We start from the raw sequence: 17023 nt of genomic DNA on the forward strand, positions 1-17023 counted from the left end.
AGAAAGAGAAAAAGAGAGAGCAAGAGGGAGACTGATACTATAGCAATGAAGATTCTCCCACTACTTGCTGGAGTACTCAGGGGTTTGTTTGACAAAGCAGGCACCCTCCCAGGTGAACTATATTGTGAACCCTAAAAATGTTCATTTTTGTTTCTTAGATAGGAATAGCAATATTTGCTCTTGTTCTTACAAACTCTTGCTGGCTTTTCGCTAAGTATATTCAGCCACTGGGATTTTAAATCTGCCCTTCTGATAAAAAGTTTAAGTTCAGGACTGAACATGGAAACAGTATCTTGCTTTGTAGTTTTCCCTCTACCTATGAGGTTACTATATATTACACACAACTCAGCAGAGTGTACCTGCTCCAACCACTTACAACTGTTTACATTCACGTATTCTTTGGTTGCCTCGTTCAGTGGGAAGTGTAGAGAAAAACTAAAGGAAAATGAAATCAATACAAAAAATCATAAATAAAATTGTCTTCCATTTAGGATGTGAAAATCTACAGAACTGGAGGTAATTATTCTTAGTGAAATAAGGAACTGGAAGACTATTTCTGGATGTTTGGGGCATATATGGAATTGTAACAATGTGAACTTGCAAAAAAAAAAAATAGTGAGCAAATTATCTCTAGTTTGCTTATACTTTGTGAAAAGTATTGTAGTTATCATGTCAGAACTTTGGTGGTAGGTGTGGGGTTGGAGAGGGGCCCCAAATATTGAGAGCAGCTGTTGACCCGAAGCCAATTGTTCCTTGTTCCATGTGGATATTTCTAACTGTGCCCACCCTGTGATAACTATAAAAAGGTGGGACGAGACGTGATCGAGGTTGCAGACTGTCCCCTTGCTTGGAAGGGTGTCAGTGGCCTAAGCTTAAGCTTCCTAATAAAGGCTCTTGCTATTGCATGTGATTCTGGTCTTCTTTGCATGAGATCAGGACTCGAACTTCTGGGTATAACAATAAGTATGGTGTGGAACCATATCCCTTTAATTTTATAAGCTTATAACCATTACTAAAAAAAACTAATTAAAAAATGAAAAATAGGGCGGGTGTAGATACTATAATGATTATGTGAAGAGACTCTCATGCTCTAATCCTTGAGGCTTGGAGTCCCAGGTTCAATTCCTCACACTACCATAAGCCAGAACTGAGTGGTGCTCTAGTAAAACAAAACATAACAAAACAAAACAAAACAAAACAAAACAAAACAAAACAAAACACCATAAAGACAACAATGAGATATCACTTCACTCCTGTGAGAATGTCATACATCAGAAAAGGTAACAGTAGCAAATGCTGGAGAGGTTGTGGGGTCAAAGGACCCTCCTGCACTGCTGGTGGGAATGAAAATTGGTCCAACCTCTGTGGAGAACAGTCTGGAGAACTCTCAGAAGGCTAGAAATGGACCTACCCTATGATCCTGCAATTCCTCTCCTGGGGATTCTTCTTCTTTTTCTAGCGTTTGCCCTTCTTCCGTAGCCAGTCAACAGCATCAGGTTGAGCCTGATGTAAAGTTTCGAGACCTCCTTTGAATCTGGAGAGGTGGCAGTCGTTGACTATGTGGGTCATAGTCTGTAACCTGAGGAACCCAACACACCCATCCAAAAAGATCTGTGTACACATATGTTCTTGGCAGCACAATTTGTAATAGCCAAAACCTGGAAGCAACCCAGGTGTCCAACAACAGATGAGTGACTGAGCAAGTTGTGGTATATATATGCAATGGAATACTACTCAGCTGTAAAAAATGGTGACTTCACCATTTTCAGCCAATCTTGGATGGACCTTGAGAAATTCATGTTGAGTGAAATAAGTCAGAAACAGAAGGATGAATATGGGATGATCTCACTCTCAGGAAGATCAGAAAAGAAAACACAAGTAGAACCTGAACTGGAATCGGCGTATTGCACCAAAGTAAAAGATTTGGTAAAAGACTCTGGGTTGGGAGAATACAGATCCAAGAAGGATGACAGAGGACCTAGTGGGAGTTGTATTGTTATATGGAAAACTGGGGAATGTTATACATGTACAAACTATTGTATTTATTGTTGAATGTAAAACATTAATTCCCCACTAAAGAAATTAAAACAAAACAAAACCAAACCGGAGGACTGCTCATCTCTGGACTATAGTACTGTTGGAAATTGGATTTGGGACCTCGGAGCCGCAGGCATAAAAATATCTTTGCCTAACCACGATCTCCTGAACTCAACAGTAAATATTCTTAATCTGGGATTCATGGGCTTGTTTTGGCATCTGGATTTGTTTTAATAACATATGATGAGATCTATGTGCATTTTTCTGTAGGAAAGACCCCATCATTTTCGCCAGATTCGCAGAATGTTCTTAGAACCTTTAAAAAGTCACAAACTTGCAGAGGAGGACCTAGTGGGGGTTGTATTGTGATGTGGAAATGTTATACATGTACAAACTATTGTATTACACTGTCGACTGTAAACAATTAATCCCCCAATAAAGTTATTTTAAAAAAGGAAAGACAAAACAAGCTTAGTAACATGGGGAAAAAGGTCACAAACTACTTTTTTTTTTTTGACAACACTGTAAAAGAAAGTTCTTCTCCTAATGCAGTTTTTACCTCCTGCAAGGCTGGAATATCTACCCCTAAAGAAAAATGGCGGGCGTGGCTTCACACGTTCCCCCCTCACGCAGAAAGGCTAGCTAGCCCCCGCCAGTTTCTCTCCACCTTCCCACTCCTGACCCCGGAAGAACTCCGCCCGGGTGTCCAGGCTGCTGCTGGGCTCCAGGCTGCTGCGGGCAAGCGGGCGTGGGCCGGCTGCACCTGGCTTGGAGTGCCAGGTATGCGGGTGCATGAGGATGGAGGGATGAATGGGAGCCGCGAGCCGGCGGAGCCGAGGCAGCGGGTTTCTGGGCTGCTGGCTGCAGCTGCGATCGTGACGATCTGGGCTCCTAGTGCAGAATGGAAGAATGAAAGCCGGAGGGCTCCCCACAACGGTGGGAGGCCCGTAAGGGCTGCGCGCTGAATCAGTGTGGACTCGCCACTAAGTGGGGGTCTGGCGGGGGGCAGCGATCCAGAGCCCTCCCCTTAGTAAAGGAGGCCGGCAGAGGAGAGCACTGTGAAAGGGCTGGAGATCTTGCCGGAGATGGGATAACAATGTCGACCTAGTTAGTGCTTGAATGACTGCGGTTTGAGCTGGGAGTGGTTTTGAGATGCGGAAGGTGCGTTCAGAGAATGATTTTTATTGGGATGATTGTGGCGACAGGATCCTCCTGTAAATACAGTTGTCCAGCGTATATTTTCGGGGAGAGGGATGTCAGAAGATTTTGCTCCTGAACGAACCTTTATATTGTTTTGTCACTATGATAGCTAAGCATTTTATGTTTGTTTGCTGTGTCTTAAAGTATCATCTCACTATTAGGTTGTATAGATTTATGATTCATACCAAAATTTTGGGGACATGTTAGAGTTTTATTCTACTTAGATTATGAAGCTGTATTGTACAATAGAATTTTTAAGAATGCTTAAAAAGCAAATTCTATTTACAGCACTCATTTCTAACTCTCCAGTGGTAGAACCTAGTTATATTAAATAGTATAATATTTGGAATGATGCTTTAGACACTCACCCTTATACATTTGAATAACTATATATCTGCCATCATGTTTCATTAATACAGATAAAAGCAACTGAAGTGACTTATTATTATTGATTTAATAATGATTGACAAGACAGGAGGATAAGAGGGGTACAATTCCACAAATTTCCTACCACCAGAGTTCCACATCCCATCCCCTCCATTGGATGCTTTCCTATTCCTTTTTTATATATATTTATTTATTTCCCCTTTTGTTGCCCTTGTTGTTTTTTATTGTTGTTGTAGTTATTATTGTTGTTATTGATGTCGTCGTTGTTAGATAGGACCGAGAGAAATGAAGAGAGGAGGGGAAGACAGAAGGGGGAGAGAAAGATAGACACCTACAGACCTACTTCACCGCCTGAAGGGACTCCCCTACAGGTGGGAAGCCGGGGGGCTCTAATCAGGATCCTTAAGCTGGTCCTTGAGCTTTGCGCCATGGGGCGCTTAACCCGTTGCACTATCGCCGGACTCCCTGCTTTGCTATTTTTTATCCCTCTGGGAGTATGGACCCAGAACCATTATGGGGTGCAGAAGGTGGAAGGTCTGGCTTCTGTAATTGCTTCTCTGATGGACATGGGCTTTGGCAGGTGGATCCATACTCCCAGCCTGTTTCTATCTTTCCCTAGTGAGGCTGGGCTCTGGAGAGGTGAGGTACCAGTACACACTGGTGAAGTCTTCTGCCCAGGGAATTCACGTTGGTGACATGGTAGTATCTGCAACCTGGTGGCTGAAAGAGCAATAAGAAATAAAATAGAACAGCAAATTGTTTAATAATAAGGAACCTAAAAGCAAGAATATAGCAGATGAGATTTGGGGTCTCCATTTTGGAAAAAGCTAGAAATTCTATTTTAAGTATATTTCAAGGGGTCCATGGTTTTACTAATTTTTTAAAAATTTAATTTATTCCATTTTGTTGCCCTTGTTGTTTTATTGTTGTAGTTATTATTGTTGTTGTTGCTGTTGGATAGGACAGAGAGAAATGGAGAGAGGAGGGGGAAGACAGAGAGGGGGAGAGAAAGATAGACACCTGCAGACCTGCTTTACCACTTGTGAAGCGACTCCCCTGCAGGTGGGGAGCCAGGGCTCGAACCAGGATCCTTATGCTGGTCCTTGTGCTTTGCGCCACCTGCGCTTAACCCACTGCTCTACAGCCCGACTCCCGGTTTTACTAATTTTTACCTGAGCCCAACAGCTAACATGCAGGTGGGCAAAAAGTTTCATCCAGGGAAATAGTGTCAGAGTTGGAAGTAGGACTAGAAAGCTGGATCAGGGAAGAGAGCAACTCCCAAATATGGGAAAATTATGTAAATGTTGGTAACTGTAAACCCCATCGATTTGATCTGGGGCCTGTATTTAGGACAGGAGCCTTTGTAACCTCTGCATCCCTGTAGGTCTGAGCTCACATTCTGTGGTCATAGCTAGGAATATTCTAGGCTGCATTCATTGCAGCACCCATCTTCCTCAAGTGGCAGAGTATGTTAACCCAACTTCCCTTTGGTTGACCCACATTGTGTTGATCCACAATGTGTTGATCCACATTGAGGGCAAGGTCCTATAGAGGCCGACAAGAAGTTCCATTATGTTGTTCCTGATGGACATGACCAATGACAGTGGAGAGAGGGTTGGATCTGCTAGAGGCGCAGGTCCATCAAGTCTATGTGGGAATCCCAGGATTCCCTGACTAATGCCCCATGATGGGTGGCCTGGTAATGAGAAAAAGAGCCATCATTGAAGTATGCCGTTCTCTTGCCCTTATTCAGCTTTTGTAGTCCTTACTTTGTCTAACAAAGTTAGTCTTGGAGTGATTGAGGAGAGTGAAATAGGAAGTAGGTGAGGAAGGTATTTGATTAAGTACTTAGGGTACTTAGTTTAAAAAAAGTATCTTTTTTGTCTCCAGGGTTATTGCTGGGGTTCAGTGCCTGCACCACGAATTCACTCTCCTGGAGGTCATTTTTTCCCATTTTTGTTGCCATTGTTGTTGTTGTTATAGCTGTTGTTGGTTAAGACGGAGAAATCGAGAGAGGAGGGGAAGACAGAGAAGGAGAAAGACACCTGCAGACCGGCTTCACCGCTTGTGAAGAAAAGAAAAGTCTTTTTAAAAACATATTTATTTATTTTCCCTTTTGTTGCCCTTGTTTTTTTATTGTTGTTGTAGTTATTGTTTTTATTGATGTCATCATTGTTAGATAGGACAAAGAGAAATGGAGAGAGGAGGGAAAGACAGAGGGGGAGAGAATGACAGACACCTGCAGACATGCTCGAACCAGAATCCTTCCACAGGTCCTTGTGCTTCACGCCACGTGCGCTTAACCTGCTGTGCTACTGCCTGACTCCCAAAATGTCTTTTTTTTTTTTTTTTAAGGTCTTTCTACTTGCTTGCTGCACTTACTGAGTCCCTGCAAACTACTGTGCACTTTTACTTTAAGGTATCTATTTTCCCCTAACCTCTGGATTCATGTGTACATGTGTTCTATCTCATGAACCCTGGTCTATATCTAGGCTCTGTGGCTTTGTTAGGAAATGCAGTCCTATGTGCTAGGAAAGATCTCACCAGAGTAAAGGAGCTGAAGGTTTGATATTTCACACCTGGCATCTCTGGACACAATCCGATGTGAAACATGTTGAGGTGGGAAGAGAAAAAAAATGTGTTTTTTCTTCTTTTAGTGTAGTGTTGCTTTTTAATTTTAAATAATACATGTACACACTTAAAAAAAACAAATATAGGGGTCGGGCGGTAGTACAGCAGCTTAAGCGCACATGGTGCAAAGTGCAGGGACCAGCGAAAGGATCCCAGTTGAGCTCCTGGCTCCCCATCTGCAGGGGGGTGGATTTACAAGCAGTGAAGCAGGTCTGCAGGTGTCTGTCTTTCTCTTCCCCTTTCTGTCTTCCCCTCCTCTCTCCATTTCTTTCTGTCCTATCGAACAACAACATCAATAACAACAACAATAATAACCACAACAACAATTAAAAAAACCAAAAAAGCAAGGGCAACAGAAGGGGAAAAATAGCTTCCAGGAGCAGTGGATTTGTGGTGCAGGCACAGAGGCCCAGCAATAACCCTGGAGGCAAAAAAAAAAAATTAGAGAAGGACTTATGATGAGAAACAATGGTTCCCAGCCAAACCTCCCTATATCTTATTCTCTCAAGAACTATTTTTTACTTGTATAAGTTTGTCATTTCCTTTGTATTTCTCAATATGTCTATATAAAAACTTGCTGATTGGAATAAATTCACTAGAGTTTTAACAACTGTAGTAAATCTAAAAGTTATAATCAGAACATGGATGAGAAGGGTGTTAAGTTTACAATCTGTTTCACCAGTAGGGAGTAAGGTCAGTATCTGCAGCGGTTATTCATCTTAAGGCATACAGTAAAGTCCTCACCTGATGCCTGAGCAAACTGAAACTTTTAAGAAAAATGATATAGGGGCCAGGCGGTAGCGCAGCGGGTTAAGCACACATGGCTCAAAGCGCACCGAACTGCAGGGCGTCGCTTCACGGGGGTGAAGCAAGTCTACAGTTGTCTTTCTCTCCTCCTCTGTGTTACTATCCTCTCTCGATTTCTCTTTGTCCTATCCAGCAACAACGACAGCAATAACAACAAAGATAAACAACAAGGGCAACAAAAGGGAAAAAATTGCCTCCACGAGCAGTGGATTTGTAGTGCAGGCATTGAGCCCCAGCTATAACCCTGGAAGCAAAAAAAAAAAAAAAAAAAAAAAAAGAAAGAAAGAAAGAAAGAAAGAAAAGAAAAATGATATATAGTGTGGAAGGAAGTCCTTAAATAGCACCCTTTCAGCTAAGATTGATATGTGCTTGAAGAGAAACTGATTATTAAGTAGGGTTGATGCTTGTGATATATTAGCAGTAGTTTAATGGAGACTAGAAAAAGAGCAGAGTTAAATGGAGAATAAAGAGCTTTAAGAAAGTATACTGGGGGAGTTAAAAAAAAAAGAAGACAAGGGAGTCGGGCGATAGCGCAGCGGGTTAATCGCAGGTGGTGCAAAGGATCCCGGTTGGAGCCCCCGGCTCCCCACCTGCAAGGGAGTGGCTTCACAGGCGGTGAAGCAGGTCTCCAGGTGTCTAACTTTCTCTCCTCCTGTCTTCCCCTCCTCTCTCCATTTCTCTCTGTCCTATCCAGCAATGACAACATCAATAACAACAATAATAATAACTACAACAATAAAACAACAAAAGGGAATAAATATTTAAAAAAAAAAAAGACAGTATGATGGCAGAAGGGAAAACACAAAGCAGAACTTGGACTGGAGTTGGTGTATTGCACCAAAGTAAAAGACTCTGGGGTGGGGAGTGGATGGTTCAAGTCCAGGAAGACAGAGGAGGACCTAGTGATGTTTGCATTGTTATGTAGAAAACTGAGAAATGTTACACATATACAAACTAGTATATTTTATTTCACTGTTGAGTGTAAACCATTAATTCCTCAATAAAGAAATAAAATTAAAAAAAGAAAGAAAGAAATTATGGTGGCTCTGAAGATGGCACAGCAGATAAAAAGTGTTGGATCCTCAAGCTTGATGCTCTGAGCTCCATTTCTGGCATCACATATGCCAGAGTGATATTCTACTTCTCTCTCTTTCATAAACACATAGATAAATAAATAAAATGAAAAGAGAAAGTAGAATGAGGGGACTCACTAGATAGGGCTTGTGTCTTGCCACACATGAAGTCCAGGATTGAACCCTGGCACATCAGAGGGCCCATGACACTGAGGAAAACTCTGGTTTCAGTGTTATTTATTTATTTCTCTCTCTCTCTTTCTCTCTCTCTCTCTCTCCCTCCCTCTTTCTCTTCTTCCCTCTCCTTCTCTCTCTCTTTTTCTCTCTCTTTCCTATCTGAATGGGAGTGGGGGCTGTAAAGAAAGTGCTATAGCAGAAAAGTTTTTTTTTTATAGGAGTTGTTGGTAATTTTCATTTTCCTTTGATGATCTTTAGATAGCACTATCTAAGGAAAAGCAACGTTAAATTTGGTAAGCATCCACTTTCTGGTTAGTAGAGAAGCTTATATTCTTGTGCTTCAGACTAACCTCAGACTTTTTCTTGACCTTGATGAAATATTCCTCAGGACCCATTAATTTTTTTCTCACTAGACAGTTTTTTGTTTATTAATTTGACTTCATACAATCCTTTATTTCAAAGAGGATATGTTCTGATAGCATATGTTAGTATTATTTTAAAATGTTTTACTTATTTCATAGACACTGAGATAAATTGAGATAAAAAAGGAGAGAGATGCGAGAGAGAAAGACACCTGCAGCACTGCTTCACTGCTCATGAAACTTTTTACCTGCCAGTGGGGCCTGAGTGCTTGGATATGGGTTCTTGTGAATTGTAACATGCACACTCTGCTGGTTGGCTGCCACCTGGCCCCATTTATTAGTATATCTCCTTATAATAAATGAATACAGGGAGTCGGGTGGTAGCTCAGAGGGTTAAGCGCACGTGGCACCAAACGCAAGGACAGTCTTAAGGATCCTGGTTCGAGCCCCCGACTTCCCACCTGCAGGGGAGTTGCTTCACAGATGGTGAAGCAGGTCTGCAGGTGTCTATCTTTCTCTCCCCCTCTCTGTCTTTCCCTCCTCTCTCCATTTCTCTCTGTCCTATCCAACAACGACGACATCAATAACAACAACAATAATACCTACAACAATAAAAGAAGGGCAACAAAAGGGAATACATAAATAAATAAATATTTAAAAAATAATAATATGAATAATAATAATAATACAAATGAATACATTTGTAAATTATCATCTATATTGTGTAAATTTGTTTAGTGTGTATCTGACTGGGTACGGTAATAAACTTAGTTTCTCTTGAGTTTGTAAACCTACATCCTCAACCATCATATTTCTGTCAAGGTTCTGATATCTTTCTTTATGGGTCTTTGTGAATGACAGCTACCTCTTTAGACATGACTTTTCTCTCATGAATTCAATAGAAATAACAGACATTAAAATTCTATGTCTAGGTGCCAGGAGTTAACTCACCCAGTAGAGTGTATACTAATTAACTGTGAGGACCCAGGTTCAAACCCTGGCAACCACATGGGAGCACTGTGCACAAGGAGAAGCTTGGCAAGTGTAGAGTAATGTGGTAGGCTCTCTCCTCCTCTCTCCCTCTTCATTTCTATCTGACTGTTAAGAAAATAAAAGTCCTCTGTGAAAGATAAAACCACCAGGTGGGAAGTCCAGACAGCAAAATTAAACAAAGAAAAACTACCAGGATTACACTGCATAGGTGACACTTTAAAATTGTTGGTGGCTTTTATAGATATTATTATTTTTTAAAGAGTTTATTTATTTATTTATTTATTTATTTATGAAAAAGACAGGAGGAGAAAGAAAAAGAACTAGACATCACTCTGGTACATCTGCTGCCGGAAATTGAACTTGGGACCTCCTGCTTGAGAGTTCAATGCTTTATCTACTGTGCCACCTCCTGGACCATTGTAGATTTTATTTTATTTATTCATTTAAAAAAATTTTTAATACTTATTTTTTTATTCCCTTTTGTTGCCCTAGTTTTATTGTTGTAGTTATTCTTATTGCCGTCATTGTTGGATAGGACAGAGAAATGGAGAGAGGAGGGGAAGACAGAGAGGGGGAGAGAAAGACACTTGCAGACCTGCTTCACTGCTTGTGTAGCGACTCCCCTGCAGGTGGGGAGCCGGGGCTTGAACCCGGATTCTTAAAGCTATCCTTGCGCTTTGCGCCACATATGCTCAACCCGCTGCGCTACCTCTGAACTCCCACTGTAGATTTTATTATTGGTATTATTGAGCACTGCCCTGCTTTGGTTTATGATAATAGAGATGGAAACTGGTACCTATCTCTCTAGTCCGACATTTCTAGTCCGATCCTAAAAATGGAACAGTTGGAGAACAAATGCACAAGTAAATTGTGAATTTTTTTTTTTTTTTTTGCCTTCGGGGTTATCACTGGGGCTTGGTGTCTGGATTCCTTGAGAGGGCAGGGGAAGATAAAAAGAAACCTGCACTCCTGCTTGTGAAGCCAGCCCCTGCGGGTAGGGAACCGGAATCCTTGAGCGTGTCCTTATGCTTCATGCTATATGTTATTTACCCAGTGTGCCACTGCCCAGCCCCCCAGTTGTGAAGGTCTTTTCTAGCCCCAGAAGTCAGAGATTTCAATTAGAGTCATTACAGCACTCCCATCTCCCTGTTGTTATTTTTTTTTAAATTTTTTATTTAAGAAAGGATTAGTGAACAAAAGCATAAGGTAGGAGGGGTACAACTCCACACAATTCCCACCACCCAGTCCCCATAACCCACCCCCTCCCATGGTAGCTTTCCCATTCTCTATCCCTCTGGGAGCATGGACCCAGGGTCGTTGAGGGTTGCAGAAGGTAGAAGGTCTGGCTTCTGTAATTGCTTCCCCGCTGAACATGGGCGTTGACTGGTCGGTCCATACCCCCAGTGTGCCTCTCTCTTTCCCTAGTAGGGTGTGTCTCTGGGGAAGCTGAGCTCCAGGACACATTGGTGGGGTCTTCAATCCAGGGAAGCTTAGCCAGCATCCTGGTGGCATCTGGAACCTGGTGATTGAAAAGAGAGTTAACATATGAAGCCAAACAATTTGTTGAGCAATCATGGATCCCAAGCTTGGAATAGTGGAGAGGAAGTGTTAGGGAGGTACTCACTGCAAACTCTCTCCCTGTTGTTATTTGAAGAAAATGGCTAGGAAAAAATAGACTTCAAATACTGTCGTTCCAATCCCTCCCTCCATCCCTCCACTGGAGCTTCACTGCTTCAGGTCAGCTTTTTTGAATAGAGGCAGAAATAGAAAGACACCATAGCACTAGAACTTTCTTTAGTAAGGAGAAGGCTAGACTTTAATCTGGGCAGTGTTTATGGCAAAGCAGGTGAACTATTTAAATTGTCATCTAAAGGCTGAGGCAGTTATTTAGCTAGAAAAGAGAGACTCTAGCACCTGCTATTTTTCAAGGGCAATTTACTATTTGAAACTAAAAGTTTGAATCTAATTTATTTTTTCATTTGCCTCTTTGTTGATTAGTAGATAAGCTTTTGGGTCAAATAAATTGGAGTCAGAATGGTATTTTCTTCAGGTAAGTGAAATGCCATGAATGATTAACTATAATATTGTAAATGATTACAAAAACAAATGATAGCTTTATAATTTCAATTTGTTTCTTGCCTTTGATAGAGTAACCATATCTTTGTGGCTAATTTGTTTTAATGTTTCATTTAGTGAAGATTAGAAGAGGAGTCATGTCAGAAGAAACAGTAAAGGAATCACAATTTTCTTTGAAGAAAGCAGCCTTACACCTGTTTGATACTCCTCTGTCTTGGTACTATTCTCTTTCCCAGGTAAAGAAAAAAAAAAAAGTAACAAGCCCAAATTTATTGCTCAGAACATATTTTGGTTTTGCTTATAGTGGTTAAATTACAATTGAGGTTTTTAAAATGGTTCAGTCATTTTAGACAGTTTACAAAGACTGTATGTGTTCTAGCTATATAGTTTCTTTTTCTCTTCTTTTTTTAAAATTTATTTATTTGGGAGTCGGGCTGTAGCACAGCGGGTTAAGCGCAGGTGGCGCAGAGCACAAGGACCGGCTTCAAGCCCCCGGCTTCCCATCTGCAAGGGAGTCGCTTCACAGGCGGTGAAGCAGGTTTGCAGGTGTCTATCTTTCTCTCCCCCTCTCTGTCTTCCCCTCCTCTCTCCATTTCTCTCTGTCTTATCCAACAACAATGACATCAACAACAACAATAATAACTACAACAAGAAAAACAACAAGGACAACAAAAGGGAATAAATAAATATATAAAAAAAGAAGAGGCAGCAAAGAGCTTGCTTCTTTTAGAAAAAAAAATTATTTATCTATTTGCCCTTTTGTTGCCCTTGTTGTTTTATTGTTGTAGTTATTGATGTCGTCATTGTTAGATATGACAGAGAGAAATGGAGAGAGGAGAGGAAGACAGAGAGTGGTAGAGAAAGATAGACACCTGCAGACCTGCTTCACTGCCTGTGAAGGGACCCCCCTGTAGGTGGGGAGCTGGGGCTCTAACTGGAATCTTTAGGCCCCGTCCTTGTGCTTTGCACAGCCTGCACTTAACCCGCTGTGCTACCTACCGCCCAACTCCTGGATATAGTTTCTTTTTAAAATACATTTATTTTTGTGTTTCTTCAATATTCCTTTTACAAAAAAATTTTTTTATTATCTTTATATATTTATTGGATAGAGGGTCAGAAATTGAGAGGGAAGAGGGTGATAGAGAAGGGGAGAGAGAGAGAGAGATACATCTGCAGCATTGCCTCACCACTTGTGAAGCTTTTCCCCCTGCCAGTGGGGGACCTGGGTCCTTGTGCACTGTTATGTGTGCACTTAACCAGGTGTGCCACCACCCGGCCTCTGGTTTTTTGTTTGTTTGTGTTTTGTTTCTTCTTTTACTGAAGCACTACTCAGCTCTGGCTTATGGTGGTACTGGGGACTGAAACTGTGACTTTGGAGCCTCAGGCATGAGATTCTCTTTGCATAACCATTTATTTATTTTTAATGAGAGAGAGAGAGAGATCGACCAGAGTCCTGCTCAGCTCTGGCTAATGGTGGTGTTGGGATATAGTTTCATACCCCTTCAAAATATGTGTTACTGGAACTGGGCGATGGCACAGCAGGTTAAGCGCACAAGTCCTTGGCTTGAAGCACAAGGACAGGCTTAAGGATCCCAGTTCAAGTCCCCAGCTCCCCACCTGCAGGGGGTCACTTCACAATTGTGAAGCAGGTCTGCAGGTGTCTTTCTCTCCCCCCTCTGTCTTCCCCTCCTCTCTCCATTTCTCTCTGTCCTATCCAATAACAACAACAACAACAACAAAATGACAGCAGTAACAACAACAACAACAACGATAAACAACAAAGGCAACAAAAGGGAAAAAATAGCCTCCAGGATCAGAGGACTCCTAACTGAGTTCGAGTGATAATAACCCTGGGGGGGGGGGATTCTTAACTATACTTCAACAAGCACTCTTGCCAGTATCCCTCTACCACAGTTTATTATAGAGTTCACTCTACTCTTTCACCCCCTGCCTCGCCTCCTCTTTTAGTAACTTCAATTCTACAGTTAGATTCTGTCCTTATTTCTTTTTGTATTATCCTGTGCTTTCTTTTATTTTCTTTCAAACTTTTATTTAGAATTCTTAGTGATGGTGGATTTTAGATCTTTTTGAAAGCAGCCACATCCATAGACAGCACATAGTCCTCAAAAGCAGTGATAAAAATATGGAACGTGGGAGCTGGGCGGGGCCTCAAAAGCAGTGATAAAAATATGGAACACAAAAAACAAAATATATGGAACGCGGGGGTCAGGTGGTGGCGTGTCTAGTTAAGTGCACTGCACACATAACTGCACAAGGACCAAGGTTCAAGCCCCTGGTCCCCACCTGCAAGGGGAAAGCTTCAGGAGTGGTGAAGCAGGGCTGCAGGTGTCTCTGTCTCTTTCCCTCTCTATCTCCCACTCCCCTCTCAGTTTCTGCCTGTCCAATAATAAATGATAAAGTAAATAAAAATTTAAAAAATATATGGAATGCGGGGGCTGGGCGGGGGCAGGGTCGGGGCCTCAAAAGCGGTGATAAAAATATGGAACGTTGGGGCTGGGCGGTAGCACAGCCGGTTAAGCGCACATGGCGCGATGGGCAAGGACTGGTGTAAGGATCCCGGTTTGAGCCCCTGGCTCTCCACCTGCAGGGACGTTGCTTCACAGGCGGTGAAGCAGGTCTGCAGGTGTTTATCTTTCTCTCCCTCTCTCTGTCTTCCCCTCCTCTCTCCATTTCTCTCTGTCCTATCCAACAACAATGAAAGCAATAACAGCAACGGCAACAAAAGGAAAAAAAAATGGAACGCATGGGGGCTGGGCGGGGGCGCAGTGGGTTAAGTGCACATGGCACAAAGTGGGCAAGGACAAGCTTAAAGATACCAGTTCGAGCCCCGGCTCCAAACTTGCAGGGGGAGTCTCTTCATAGGTGGTGAAGCAGGTTTGCGGGTGTCTATCTTTCTCACCACCAACAGCAACAACAACAATAATAAAAACAACGATGAACAACAAGGGCAATGAAGGGGAAAAAATTACCTCCAGGAGCAGTGGATTCGTAGTGTAGACACCAATCCCAGCGATAACCCTGGAGACAAAAAGTGTGTGTGTGTGTGTGTGTGTGTGTGTGTGTGTGTGTGTATGGGACACTTCACGGATTTGCGTGTCATCCTTGCACAGGGACCATGCTAATCTCTGTATTGTTCCAATTTTAGTATATGTACTGTCAAAGAGAGCACTCTTATTTTTTTATTGACACTGGTGCTTAGTGCCTACTCGATGAATCCACTGTTCCTGAAAGTCATTTTTAAAAAAATACTTATTTATTCCCTTTTTGTTGACCTTGTTGTTTTATTGTTGCAGTTATTATTGTTGTCTGTCTTCGTTGTTGGATAGGACAGAGAGAAATGGAGAGAGGAGGGGAAGACAGGGAGGGGGAGAGAAAGACAGACACCTGTAAACCTGCTTCACCACCTGTGAAGCGACTCCTCTGCGGGTGGGGAGCCGGGGGCTCGAACCGGAATCTTTACACCAGCCCTTGCGCTTTGCACTACCTGCGCTTAACCCGCTGCGCTACCGCCCGACTCCGGAACCTGGATTCTTGTGTATGGCAACATGTGCTCTTTACCTATTACACCACCACCTGGCCCCTGTTCTCTTGCATTCTTTCTTAATATCTCACATATAAGTGAGAGCATCTTGTTATTTATCTTTCTCTCTCTGACTTATTTCTGTCAGAATAGCCTCACCAGTTCTATCCATCTTGTAGCAAAGATTTCGGGGGAACAATAAAAAACAACAAGGGCAACAAAAGGGAAAATAAATATTAAAAAATTTCCTCTTTTACTATAACTGAGTAATAGTTCAGTATGTGAGGTATCTGGCTTCTTTTTCTGCTCCATTATTAGACACTTGTTCACATTGATGTATATATAATTTTTAGGACTACATTTAGTGAAATTATGGATATAAAAATGTAATGAGGGGTCAGGCAGTGGTTCACCTGGTTGAGCACACACATTACAGTGGCCAACGACCCAGTCCCCACTAGCAGGGGAAAGATTCAAGAGGGGTGAGTCAGGGCTGCAGGCGTCTCTCAGTGTCCTCTCCTCTCCCCTCTCAATTTATCTTTGTCTCTATCCAATAATAAGTAAATAAATAAAATATTAAAAAAATAAAACAGTTTTTAAAAAGATTTTTAGGGAGTCGGGCTGTAGCACAGCGGGTTAAGCGCAGGTGGCGCTAAGCTCAAGGACCAGCATAAGGATCCCGGTTCGAACCCCGGCTCCCCACCTGCAGGCAGGTCCCTTCACAGGCGGTGAAGCAGGTCTGCAGGTGTCTGTCTTTCTCTCCCTCTCTGTCTTCCCCTCCTCTCTCGATTTCTCTCTGTCCTATCCAACAACAATGACATCAATAATAACTACAACAATAAAACAACAAGGGCAACAAAAAGGAATAAATAAATTAAATTAAATTTAAAAAAAGATTTTTAATATTCATTCCTTTTTGTTGCCCTTATTGTTTTATTGTTGTAGTTATTGTTGTTGTCGTTGTTGGATAGGACAGAGAGAAATCGAGAGAGGAGGGGAATACAGAGAGAGGAAGAGAAAGATAAGACACCTGCAGACCTGCTTCACCTCCTGTGAGGCAACTCTCCTGCAGGTGAAGAGCCGGGGGCTCCAACCGGGATCCTTACCCCAGTCCTTGCACTTTGCACCATGTACACTTAACCCGCTGCACTGCCGCCCTACTCCCGGCCCCCAGTTTTTATATACTTTAGACCTCCTTCCTCTTTCTGATATCACTTCTCTCATACTTTAACTGACTTTAAACTTTTATTCTCATTTCATTGAACATTCCTTTTTAAAAAAGAATATTTATTTATTCCCTTTTGTTGCTCTTGTTTTTTATTGTTGTAGCTATTATTGTTGCTGTTATTGACGTCGTCATTGCTGGATAGGACAGAGAGAAATGGAGAGAGGATGGGAAGACAGAGAAGGGGAGAGAAAGAGAGACACCTGCAGACCTGCTTCACCTCCTGTAAAGCGACTCCACTGCAGGTGGGGAGACGGGGCTCGAACCGGAAACTTTACACCGGTTCTTGCGCTTGGCGCCACATGCGCTTAGCCCGCTATACTACTGCCCGACTTTTTTTTTTTTTTTTTTGACCAGAGCACCATTCAACTCTGGCTTATGGTGTTGTAGGAGAATTGAACCTGGAATTTAGGAGCCTCAGGCATAGGAATCTCTTTGCATAACCATTATGCTATCTACCTCTGAACACTTTTAGCATTTTTTTTTTTCTTTATAGGGGGGAATTAATGGTTTA

General features: G+C 42.2%; 1 protein-coding gene and 1 non-coding gene across 7 annotated transcripts in view; one reads left to right on the forward strand and one right to left on the reverse strand.

Moving 5' to 3' along the window:
* Positions 1-2699: 2699 nt before the first annotated feature.
* MIGA1 (mitoguardin 1) overlaps positions 2700-17023 on the forward strand; it is a 100054-nt gene continuing 85730 nt past the window's right edge. For 4 of the 6 annotated variants that reach the window (XM_060202198.1, XM_016192989.2, XM_060202197.1 and 1 more), the window contains exons 1-2: positions 2700-2817; positions 11861-11979. In XM_060202198.1, coding sequence (XP_060058181.1) covers positions 11881-11979 — 99 coding nt within the window. In that variant the 5' untranslated portion in view covers positions 2700-2817; positions 11861-11880. Of the gene's footprint in view, positions 2818-5979; positions 6044-11860; positions 11980-17023 lie in introns of all 6 variants that reach the window. The other 2 variants (XM_060202195.1, XM_016192986.2) reach the window with 2 other exon arrangements.
* On the reverse strand, positions 14830-14933 carry LOC132541566 (U6 spliceosomal RNA). The gene has a single exon (XR_009552712.1). It is a non-coding gene; the product is annotated as a U6 spliceosomal RNA (small nuclear RNA).

This window comes from Erinaceus europaeus, chromosome 11, assembly GCF_950295315.1.
Source record: "Erinaceus europaeus chromosome 11, mEriEur2.1, whole genome shotgun sequence".
Lineage (NCBI taxonomy): Eukaryota > Metazoa > Chordata > Mammalia > Eulipotyphla > Erinaceidae > Erinaceus > Erinaceus europaeus.